At 36.1% G+C, this 13,412-nt stretch overlaps 1 protein-coding gene across 1 annotated transcript in view; it reads right to left on the minus strand.

Annotated features, from left to right (window-relative positions):
• Positions 1-13,412, minus strand: part of LOC116501065 (guanine nucleotide-binding protein G(q) subunit alpha) — a 128,618-nt gene that overhangs the window by 25,232 nt on the left and 89,974 nt on the right. The window contains exon 3 of the mRNA XM_032206443.1: positions 10,007-10,161. Within this exon, the coding sequence (XP_032062334.1) occupies positions 10,007-10,161 (155 nt within the window). The remainder of the gene's footprint in view (positions 1-10,006; positions 10,162-13,412) is intronic.

Below are 13,412 nucleotides of genomic sequence, written 5' to 3' on the forward strand. Positions count from 1 at the left end.
ATGAATTCAAACCCAGAATCAAGGAAGCTGTGTCAAAACCAGTCAGAGTAACTCACAGAATATAAATAAATAAATAAATCCTAAAAAGAATAAAAGAAAAAATCAGACAGCATGCACAACCACCTACTGGAAAAAAATAAATTCGTATTTGCAAATCAAGAACAGAATTTATAGTCCAACAAAATCAATTCATTTTTTGTTTTTGCATAACAACATTTAGTCCTTACTACTTTTACTTATGACTTAAAACCTATAAATAAAATAAAGACTTCATTATATGCTTTTATTTAAATGAAAATAGCCCATTTTTTTGTTGCACAACTTCTAAATCTGTTATTATTGTAATTTTTGTGATGCAAGCATACAACAAATAGTCAATGAAATTCTTTTAAGTAGAAGAAAACCCTCCTTCTCTATTAAGCTTTTATTATTATTTATTTATTTTAAACGGAGACATTGCTGCTGAAGAACTGTTTGTGCTGGAATTCAGATTTTAATAATGCTTGTGCATTCTTGCTCTGAATCAAAGGAATAGAGGTTTATTTATTTTATCCTTCTTTGCATGACTGTATTTTCTGTTACTTAAACAGTTCTGCAGATTAGCTATACTTCCTATTACCATATAACATACATAACTTCACATACTTTAAATGATTTGGAAGGTGGTTAAAAGTGTTTCTGAAAAAAAGTTTTGCCCTTCAAGATGCTCTAAAATCACTGAAACCTACTTACATCTCTCTTACAATTCATGCCTCTTAAACAAAGTAAAACAATTTGTTACTATTTGTATTTATTACAGAATAGTATGATTCTACATACATAGAGCTACATACACAGAGCTACACAGAAAAAAAGAAATCTCTTCTTTAAACACAAAAATACATTTTTACATTGCACTAGGAGGGATGGTGTGACAGCTTCTTTCTTAATACTTTAAGTTGTTGAATTGATTTTACTATTTCAAAATGCTCTGCCTGGAAGTCAGTGCCCATAAGCACCTGCAAGCTCTTTCACTTGCACAATAGCGCTGTAACAGATTTCTCTCAAAATGATTAGAAATAGTGAAGAAACGCTATTAAAATTGTTCAAATTAAGGTAGTTAATATGACTGATGTGAGGATACAGGTAGTCCACAAACAGCAGCAGAAAGACAGGCTGCAGCTATTACCTTCCTTGGCTTATCTATACCTTGTGAAGCCAGGGTTTCAAGAGTCTCTGAATTCACGCAGGTGACGAAGGAAGGAAACTAGGAAACTTTATATACATATTTATATACACATATACACACATATATACACATATACACATACATATATATGTATTTATGTATGTATTTATTTATATATATATTTTTTTGACATCCATTTGTTATAAGCCTGATTCACTGTGGCTTTGAACTGCCTACTTAATGGTGCCCTAATCAAACTCCTGGTAAAAACATCACTCATGGGCAAACACATCCTGTGCACATACAAAAAAATTAACCATGTATGGTTAACCAGATATGCACAGAGTATTTTAGAATAACTTAGAAAATGATTTCTAAAAAGTCCTTAGAATTTTCACCACATGCATGTCTGCACAAAAATTGTCATCAGCCTTTGTAGCACAAATGACTGTTCAGCATATGCTAGAAATCGATACACATGCACTCTTGCAAGCAAATGATGAAACGCATCATAAATATGAACTTTCACCAAAAAAAGTATGCCCAATAATTGCCAAAAGCCAATGTATCCTTAATCTATTAACTTTATATATTAAATTACTAATAATGAAATGGATATTGGAAATATCCTGGCAACTGCCTTGAGACCTACTCCAAAAACAGGTTAACTGGAGTTACCAGCCTGGGAACTCACTTACACAGTGAGCAGCATCTGTGTAAAGCATTTCAGTCTGATCTGTACGGCACTCTGAATTTATTTTTGCCACCTGTCTTACTTTGCTGAGACATACTGTAGTTACATGGCCTCTCACCCAAATAACATTTATTCAGCTAAGCATTATACAAAATAACAGAAAAATAAAAAAAAAAAAAAAGGAAACTAATATGAAATTACTTTAATGAAAAAAAAAGAAGCAAAATCACATAGGTCCAAGTAAATTTTATAGTGCAGATGAAGTTTAAAAAGTTAATTATACCAATAATTAGTTTTGTAAAAATGAATTTTAGTGGCTGCTGAGGTAATTTTCCAGGAGGTTGCTATAGTGACAGGCACAAGGTGCATTACCAAGGTAATGTGTGTGTAATGAGCTGCTGACAGTAGCTTTCCCCTGACGTCAAGAAAAACTGCCACAGCCTCATAGTACACTTGTGGTCTGCACACTGACCAGAAACAAAGGAAACCTTTTGTTTCCTAATCAGTATTGAGAGAGAAGTACTCATTTTTAATGCACTTCATATTGCCTATGACAAGGTCCAAAACCACAGCCAGCCTCAAGGACGCTGCCAAGCTATGAAGGTGCTAATGATACCCTTGAAAGAGTGTGTTTCAAAAGTACCTTTTGTCCATATTTCAAAATAAACAGAAAAAACAGGGTAACAGGAATAGGCTGACTAGCTCTGTATTTTCCTACATGCCCTTCTCATACAGAAAACAGGCAAAAAGGTGAGACTCCTAACCCTATAAACAGGCAGTTTTAACCAATAACCTTCTTCCGGAAGGTAAATACAGCCCCCCCTTGCCATAACACAGTAGCTCAACATTCACCTTTAATTCACTTTACAGAGCTGCATCACCTAAGGAAAACTGGCCATTGAAACTTAGTTGAATTCAATTTCAGTGAATGAAGTCCCAAAACATCTTCAGTATGAAGAAACACGGGTCAGGCATTTCAAACACGTAACCTCCTCCAACCATGAACTTACATTTTCCAGCATCTCTGAGGTCACATTTTTATTGCGGGTAAGCAGGTAACAGAGAAGCATTCTCTCAAGAATAATTCTGTAAGATGAATTTCTGTAACTCTAAACTAAATTTAGTGTATAGCCTAATTAACCAAGGGAAGGCATTAAGGGATGAGCAGACAAAGACAGCAAGAGCCTTTGTCTGCATATAACCTTCATTTTCCTGTCCAAGGCTGAAACTGAGATTGTTCTATTCGTCAGTACTGCCCGTAACTCCTGTCAAACTCAACAGGCAAGACTGATGGAGCAAGACGCTGAATTAATATTTGTCAGCATACTAATAAACCTCATGCTTTGAAGGAATCTCTCTGCCAACACCGTGCAAAGACAAGAGAAATGCCTGGAGAACATAGTGGCTCTGCAACACATTGCTGAGGAGAAGCAATGGGGTGACTGGAATGCCACAAGAAGCATCCCCCAAAAATCTCTAAACCAGAAACAAACATGTTGAGATAAAGGTAACTAACACTGGTAAGAGTGTCAATCTACAACTAGTGAAGATGACTTGTTACAATCCTGTCAGTAAACAACGAAATGTTTCCTTCATCTACATGGGGAGGACGACAGTACAGGGGAAGAGGAAAGGGTCAAACCCCATAAAACTACAGAAAGTTTGTCATTTAACTGAAGGTTTGTTAGGAGATGTCAGGATAGCTGCAGCTATAAAGGCAAGGCTTACTAACAATATCTTATACGCAAATGCTTCCACTGTGTTTAACCACATGCAAGATAGATGCCACTTGGCTGACTTTTTGCTGGTGTGGCACTAACTGTTAACATTTACAGCTTTTAAATCCTATAGCTCTTTGATTTAAGGCAAACATTTATTTTCCACAAAGCTAAGATAGTTCATAGGTATGACCCTTCCATAAAATGATCACCATCATGCACATACCAGTGACAGTTCAGCTGAAAATAAAACACTAACCAAAGTTTAAGACTAAGGCAGATTATTTAATTAGATTTGCTATATCTCTGTCCTTTGGCTACTCTGCAAATGGGTGGAGCTACCATATTTCTGTTGGGGTTTGGTGTATTTCTGTGTTGTTTTTGTTTGTTTGTTTACCTTTTTTTTTTTTTTTTTCCTGCAAAACTCTGAACCGGCTGTTGAGAATACCACAAACTAAAACCATGTGCTGGAAAACAAACTCTGAAAGGGAAAAGCCTTTTTATGCATTTTAGAAAATACATACAATTTTATTGTCTACCAACTCCACATATGTAAAATGTTAAAGCTGCTGTAGTAGGACTTCTCCTACCTCACAGAGTTGCCAGAATAACACAGGCATCCTTTTTGGTAACATGCAGTAGACTAAATTGAATCAATTTTCAGTGTACTAACAGGAGTTGTGGGAAAAAAAAAAAAAAATATATATATATATATATATATATATAAACTCGTACTGGTTGCATTTTCAGAATTTCTGTGGAGTTTTGCATTTCTGATACTCTCTACCACTGGTGAGAAGTTGAGGTACATTTACCAGTTTCCAGAACTACCTAATCTTAACCTAAAGTAAATATAGTAAATCTTAAGATCTTTGCAATATGGTAGGAGGTAGATAAGTCTGCAATATGTTCCTTTTGTTGATACCCCATCCAAATCGTGCCTTTCTACCTCAATTTCAAATTCCTGCTTAGCTAAAAAACAACCTTAGCAGAAGGCTAAAAAAAAAAAAGCAAATTAAAAATGCTTCTGCAAACTGAGTATTTTAAAAATTATGTAAGACATTAAAAGTATAAAATAATAGAATGGCTTGGGTTGGAAAGAGATGTCAAAGATCATCTAATTCCAACTCCCATTCCATGTGCATGGACACCTCCCGCTGTATCAGATTGCCCAAAGCCCCATCCTGGCCTTTAACTTCTCCAGGGATGGAGCATCCACAGCTTCTCTGGGCAACCTCTTCCAGTGCCTCACCACCTTCTGAGTAAATAATTTATTCTGAATATCTAATCTAAATCTACCTTCTTTTACCTTAAAGCCAATACCCCTTGTCTATCACTCCACTCCCTGACAAAGGGTCCCTCCCCAGGTTTGCTGTAGGTCCCCTTTCAGGTACTGAAGGCTGCTGTAAGGTGTCCCTAGAGCCTTGCCTTCTCTAGGCTAAACAACACCAACTCTCAGCCTGTCTTCATAGGAGAGGTGCTACTGTCCTCTAATCATCTTCATGGCCCTCCTCTGGACTTGCTTTAACAAGTTCCTGTCTTTCTTATGCCGGGGCCCCAAAGTTGAACACAGTACTCTAGGTGGGGTCTCACCAGAGCAGAGGGGAAGAATCACCTTCTATTCTATTGTGCAATCTTCATTTTTTCTATGGGCTGCAGTGATCTGGTATGCAGTCAATTCCATGCTGTGTCTTTTCTCAGACCTTCCTTTTATATTTAAGGAATATGTGTAAAGTGTAAGATAGAGCAGGAACGGTTCTACTAATAACATTTGATTTTGATCTTCAGATTCTCATTTTTATTTGCCATTTTTATCTTGCTGCAAACAAGTGTTAGACTGTGTAAAGTGTGAGCACATAAAAGCAGAATCCACTATTTTGCAACACAAATTGCACCAAAATATAGCCTTACAACCTTCAAATATATATTTTTAAAATGAAAAGAAGAAACAAGCAATGAACAGTATTAAAATGCTTATGAAATAATTATGTGCTTATGTATATTATAAATAGTGAGTGTAAGACAATATGGTTTTCTCACACCAAAAAAATAGCAGTTACACAGATAGCTATTTGTAATTTGCTATACCAGTGTCAGCAGCGTAACAGGTCTCTTACAGTATTAGTCCTTTTGAAAGGCTCCCACAGGCATACAGCTTTATGAAACAAAAGAATGAATGTTGTGATCACTAGAGGCAGTACCATCAAACAGTAAACCGTTGTAGAAAAAAAAAAATAGATTCAAACATCAATCTTTCTTCTGGCAGAAAAAACACTATTTAACAGACAGTGAGTGCACTGAAATGCACCTATTTTGAAAGGGTAACATGGAAGCAAAATGGTGGTTTTAAGAGACAGGTATGAAGGAATTAATTGTTCAGCTTAAGTCAACAAACCCATCAAACTCTGAAAGAATAGAACCATAGAATGGTTTGGGTTGGAAGGGACGTTAAAGATCATCTAATTCCAACCCCCAATCTTATGTAAAATATTGTAACATAACAGTTACTAGATGACCAAAGAACTACAGTGCTGTTCATCTAACTCAAGTCACATAATCACATGGCTAAATTACCATACAATAACAAAGAGTTTAAATTAAAACTATGTTGCTCAAGGTGATGGCAAATGCAGAAACAAAAGCTTCAAGGACCTTCTGCATTTATAATACTGACTGGCATAACAATGAAGTGGGGTATTCAATACTAGGTGGTATATAACAAACTGATGAACTTGCAGGGAAAATATATTTATTTATTTGAAGTGTTGTAACACACAAGCAGGGAAGAGCTGCTAACCAGGTATCCTCAGATACCCTTGTGTAGCAACTAAAAATGTTTGGTTGGAGGTACACAGTGACATAATTCTTCCATTTCACAAGGCCAGAGAAAGGTGAAGTTTATCACCAAGGCTCTGAGAAGCTTTCCTGTTCTAAGCACTTCTTATTTCTTCACGAAGGTCAAGTCATTTGTGTCATATTGGAGAGAAATGGTGATGAATCTCCATAAACTCCAGTTTCAACACAAATTCTGCAAGTTGTGCCATAAATATGAAATGTTACTTCTAACGACAGTCTCTTGGTAAAACTGTTGCCTTTCCTTTTTACAGGCTTTGAAACACCATGATATAATCAGACTGCTGACTGGAAACCTGCTTCCTTTGCTTCCCTAACCTTGGTTACAGTATTGTCACCCTGCACAGTACACACAGAAAGATCTTATCGTACACAACTATTACTTAAGGCTATCCACACTGTGGTGGTGTTTTACATCTGGCTTACACTGTGAACACTATCTCTGAAGCCATAAAGGGAAGTGGTTTAGTGGTAAATAAGTGGGTAGGTCACCCAGTAACATATATGGGAAGTGAATGATCTCCATTTACCCAACGTGCTCTTGACTTTACCACAGATAATACAAGAAATTACTTCTAAAACAACAGGAACATCCAACTTTTGTAGCATCCAAGGGTAAGGGAAGAGAATGGAATGCAATTGTTGAGCTACCAAGAGGTCCAAATCAAATCCCATAATTCAGAAAATTTTCTCTTAGATCTAACCCTCAACCTCATCTGGTAAAAACACATCTGATATATTCTTACATGGTACTAGCAGTTGGTATAAAAACATAAAAAATATAGCTAACGTTAACAAAGCAGATCAGAAGATGACAGTAAGTGAAAGGATAGAAACATACAAGATATTTTAGAAGCTGAAACATCACTTATAAACAATAACAGAAAGAGAAAATACAGAGAAACAGATAGAGAAAGACATGAAATAGTGAAAAACAAACAAAAAACAACCAACCATATAGGGAACAGACTGAAAATACTAATACAAAAAAAAAAAAAAAAAAAAAAAAAACAGGGAAAAAACACTGAAAGGATCATACAAGGCATGAATGATCAAGCTGTGACACACTCACACATATGCTTAAAAACATACAAGAGATCGGGTGGACAACTAACCATTGTTTTCTGTTTAAAACATCAAGCCAGAAGAAATTTCTAAGCCTCACCAAGTCAACCGGCAATGAGTGTTTATTTCTCTTTTACTGCCCTGTGAATCCCAATTGTGAATTTTAAGCATCTTGTTTTGCTGCTTTGTGACATGGGCACTTAAATTAACAAATTCTCTTTCTATTGCTAAACAGATTAGCTGTGTTTCTGAAACAATGCCTCTTTGATTTCTGCTAATTGCTTTTCCGGGACTTACCTATTTGAAGAAACTCTACTTGTAAGCATAAATACATGAGATACTTTTATATAAAAGACTCATATAGTGAGTCATAATTCTAATGTTCTATGACATGTTCTAAAACAGATTTTGCAGAACTCTGCAGTATGAACTATAATCTATTATAGTTAAAATCAGGAAACTTGCAAAACCTCATGTTAAATTGCTTAATCTATTAAGCTTTAAAAGTAACCGATCTGCTAGTACATTTATCTTTTGCAAGGCAATGTACTAGCAATTTGCTTCTATAGCTACTTATTGAATTATTCCCTGCTATTTTTAATAGTACTCAGAAGATCCACTATAGTGGTAATTTCACTAGAACTAGGTCAAAATAATTGTATTCAGTACAATCTGATCTGAAGTAGCATCAGATGATTATTTCCTACTTTGGAGACTTAGTTTATTCTATCTCTATCCTCTAAGGCAAGTGCACAAAATACATACATTTATTTTAACTTCACAAGCATTATCATGCCTGGTGTAGAAACAAAGATAGGACCTACAGATAGAAGAAATTGAGAGTATAAGGCAAGCTCTGCTTCACTTTCTACTTGTGCTTGCTACTCATCTTAGTACAGTACAATCTGGAAGTATACTGTTAGTAATTTGTCTCTCAAGTTTTCTTTTTACCATTTTTATATACCCTAAAGTTTTTCACTTTAGGTAGTATTTTGTTTGCTTTCTTACCACTGAAAAATAAAACACAATATTGTACATTTGGGGACAAGAAGAACCTAAACAATAGGAGAGGCTTCACTGTCCTTTGCACCACTGTGCACCAAAATATGCATATACAAATAATAGAAGTTGTAGGCTGAGAAGGTAACCAGCTCCACAGACAGGACCCTATATATGGGAAAAGGAAAATGAAGCAAAAGAAGAAAATTATGTGCCAACAACAAGGAGCGCTGGAACAAATCTAGGCAGAACAGTATCATGCAATTCTAGCTCTTCAGCTGCCTAAACTGTATCTGCAAGACATTAATATGTTTGTCTTGAAGCAGTAACATATTGTTAAGCTAGATAAGAATCCTCAGGCTACTGTGCAGATCATCTCATCCCAGTCCTCTCCTATGTCTATGGCTGTGTTCCAATGAGCTGAATGGGAGCTTCACCATGTCTTTCAGCTCCTTCTGTGCTTTCCTCAATAAGAGACTTCCACTCATGTCAGCATGACAAAGCGACTGGAATGATATAATTAGAAATATCTTCATAGATGATACAAAAATTCATGAGACCACAGAGGTTTTTGCCACAGTTTTAATAAGCAGGCATGCTGTATTTTTTAAATATTGGGCAACACCAAAAGGTCATCATCCGTTACCATCACCAATTTGATAGAGGATGAGAAATTTTGTCAAAGTCATAGGCTACTTTACTCAAGAGTAACTGGATTTCATTAAGCTAATCTTTGGCTGATTCCAATGTTAAATTCTACAATGCTACTTTATCAGGACCCTTCCCCAGAAATGAAGAGCATAACATTTGAGAGCAATTTTAGTCATGTAGGCATTTTTATTGTTGATCTGTAAAAGAGAGGATTTGATTTAAAAGGCTCTTACTGTACTTTTTTTCACCTTTTACAAATTGAAGTCTCTTTTCAGCTATGTCTTTTCTGGAAGCCATGTTCTTTCACATTTAGGCCTCCTTTCAACAAAAGAAAGGCAGCTCAACAAAACACGAGAACACTTGCTTGTTTACCTCACCACCAGGACTGCAAAAGCAGCCTGTGAGGCAAAAGGGGAAAGCCTTGGAAAAGAGACGTCTGATTTTTACGCATTTTACAAAGTTTACCTTGATTACACCTCTTGTGTTATAGTATCTAAAAGTATTCTTGCCCAGTTTGCAATTGTGCGCATATGTCAGAGGAGAGAAAGGGCTTGAAAAGATACATCAAAATCAAAACCAGCAGTGTTTAACTACCCCTAGTTAGAACTTTTAAGACTTCAAATGGTAACCAACTTTCACTCTGGGAAACACACACACACACTCTAAACTAAAACTAGATGCACTCCACAACTTAAAAGCAGCTTTTAAATTACAATTCTTAAGCGTATGTTCATGTAAGTTCATGCTCCACATGCATACAAATATGTACACAGACAGACAGTTAAGAAGTTAAAAAGTAAATATTACTTTGTTAGACACAAAGTGAGACACGGTTATTTGTAGCCATCATGCACTTACTATTTAGTTGAATCTGATAATTGATACTCCCGTCGTCTGTCATAACATTCCTGGATTCCAGGGTCATTCCATAAGCTTCTTATTGCATCTACATACGGGTTCTCAAAAGTTGACACCTTTTCTACATCGACTTCTCGAACTAACTGTGCATGAGCCTAATTAAAAGAAACAAAACAATAAACTTTACTTAATTTTCTCTACTTGCAGATAGCTTATATACAGTGAACATGATTAACAGGAATAATTTTCATGACTGGCCATCCCACCAATGCGTATACACAATTTGAAAAATCAAGTACCATGATGAAGGTTGGTAAAATGGAGAAGAGACTACCAGTATAAGGCATTCCAGAAATGAGAAGGAACTGAGGAACCCTTCATTTTTTTATAGAAAGTACATACATGTCAACATGAATTAGCAAATTATTTACCTTTCATGCTACTAGACACTGTCAAACACAATACCTACCATCCACTCTGTGAGCTGAATAACTCACAACAAGAAGATAAAAAAAGACAACAAAGTCCTGAAATATTCAAAGATGAATAATTTACTAAGATTTATGTGAATGAACTTAGGGACGCTGCAGGAAGGACCATCACTGATGTATTCCAGATGACCTTAAAGTAAATGGTGAATGAATGAGAATAAATAGGAGTACTGAGTAAATTAGAAATGAGTGATGATAAGGAGAGCTTGAACTAAGACAAACATTAACAAGTATAGCATTAGGACAGAAGGTGAATTAACAAATGTGGGCCTTCCTTTCAGACTATGTTTACTCCAATCCAGTATAATTTAGATGAAATGGATGAGGTGAATAAAATTTATATTTAATTAAGCTAATTCTAAAGAAAGCTTTCATTTTTGATTTTTCAGGTATAGAGCATATAAAATATCTGCTTTTTAAATTATAACCACAGAATCACAGAATGGGCAGGGTTGAAAGGAACCTCTGAAGATCACCTAGTCCAACCCCCCCTGCCAAGCAGGATCTCCCCTCAGCCTTCTCTTTTCCAGGCTAAGCAGGCCCAGTTCTCTCAGCCTGTCCTCGTATGACAGGTGCTGCAGTCCCCTGATCACCTTCATAACCCTCCTCTGAACTCCCTCCAGTAGCTCCATGACCCTCTTGTGCTGGGGAGCCCAGAACTGGACACAATACTCCAGGTATGGCCACACCAGAGCTGAGCAGAGGGCGAGGATCACCTCCCTTGACCTGCTGGCAACACTCTTCTGAATGCAGCCCAGGATACCGCTGGCCTTCTTGGCCACAAGGGCACATTGCTGACCCATGGTCAGCCTGCTCTCCACCAGGATCCCCAGTTCCCTCTCCTCAGAGCTGCTCTCCAGCACGTCAGCCCCCAGCCTGGGTGGGAGGAATAAATGATCTCTGACCCAATCCTCTTTGACCAAGGGAAAATCCTTCTTTCTCCGGACTTAACCAGTCAACCAACTTGGCAGATTCAGACTCTGACAGGAGCAGAGAATAGAGAGATAAGGAGTTTGCCTTTCAGAGAGATTAATTATAAAAAGTTATTGGTGCTGCCACAAATGTATTAAAACTTATTACTAAGAAAAGTGAGATTCTTAGAAAAGTTCTTAAGATTCAGTTTGTACTATAAATTCTGTTTTTACTTTAACAAGTAATCTCTAAAATTGGAATTTGCCGATAGGAAAACCCTAATAAACACATCACCCTCCAAAATACCGTCAAAATTTAGTTAAAGCCTACAGAGACAGAGAAGAACAATTTGTAATTTGTGCTGAAAGCATTATGTACACGATTCAGTGTATGAACATATGTATCTATGTAGATATAGATATACATACAAACACACAAACACAATGAGAAAAAAAAATAAGGGAAACTCAGTCAAGCAAAAACATGAAGAATTAAATTCTCTTATGTAGTCTGCATTTCAGGCAAGGACACAAATCTCCTTCCATTTTAAATTAGGTGAAGGTATTCTGAAATAAGCTTTTTAGTTATTTTTAAATAAACTTATCCTGTGTTTGCACATGTGCAACCCCAGCCCCCCTTTTAAACTCTCCAGGAGAATTATGGTATGCTCATTACTTAACAAAGTATTTTATATACAACTGTTGTTTATTCTAGATGAAATAATCTTCAAATTCCATGTGAAAAAATTGTGTCTTAGAGATATGTTGAACTTCTCTGTTACCAGAACTCAATCTTAAAAGTTCCAACAGAAAGTATTTTCTTCTGCATCACATCCACACATACCCAAAATATCTGGAAAAATCATGAAGGGTCCCTACATCCTCAGAGCGATTAATAAGAAATCATATTCTACTAAGCACAAACTAATGCTCTCGTGAAATGGGTTGATTTGTTTTGGAAACTAACTTGTATCTTATCAAGCTCAGTTATATTCTCTTGACTGTGTATGCTTCCAAAAGAATATGCCACAAATATTTGTTCATTGTTTGTGACAAACTAATAAACAGTATATTCTGATACTGTTTTCTTTGTTTTTTTTAAGCATTTGAGCTCTGAAATTATAGCCAAGTGCTCTCTAGGTGCTAATGGAGGTGAAAGACTGACCAACTGTTCAAAAGCTGCTCTTAGGTTTTCATTGGAAATCTATCAAAACTGAAATATTTCTCTAAAGGTTCTCTAAACATTCTCTGGAAAGTGCTCAAATGTACTGGTAGCAGAGAAAATTGTGCAGGATAATTACTTTATTTTAGACAGTTACCTATCTAGAACAGATAGTTACTACTACTACAGTCGTCCAAGATATTGCATTGTTTTATTTATCAGTTCTGTGACTACTACCATACAATTAACATGACTCTGCACTGCAGGTAAAACTTAACAAAATAAACTATGGTATATGCTGGTAAGTTACATCCATCAGAAAATTAATTCAGCTTTTTTAAAAGACAAAGTATTTCCCCAGTGAATACTATTTCTGATTCCCTGTGGTTTGCTTGGTCAGCTCATGAGAGCTGACTCACTCTACTGACTTACAGTTTACTACAGTTCACTTCACATCACTGCTACTTCTCTTAAAGAAGTAATGTCCCTTCACATAGATTTTAAGTTTTTATTAATTCTCATTTATGTCTTCATGTTCCCAAAGTACTGTGTTTTCTTGTACACAACATTTTTCATTTCTCTGAGAGTCTTCGTCAGCCAATATATTTTGCTGGCTTCTAATTCCTGGTGGCAGAGACAGAGATCTAAATACATCTGTTGGCTTTACACTTCTCTTATTTGCTCTGATGAAAGTAAAAAGTAATTCTACTGAAACCTTGTGAGGTGAAGAAACATAAATTATATGTAGAAGAACCACCAAGCATGCACATTTGGTGTCAAAACTGCTAACTACCAGCTTTAGTTTCCTTCTAATAATATAAATAGCAAATTCCAAACATTAT

The sequence above is a fragment of the Aythya fuligula genome, chromosome Z (assembly GCF_009819795.1).
Source record: "Aythya fuligula isolate bAytFul2 chromosome Z, bAytFul2.pri, whole genome shotgun sequence".
Lineage (NCBI taxonomy): Eukaryota > Metazoa > Chordata > Aves > Anseriformes > Anatidae > Aythya > Aythya fuligula.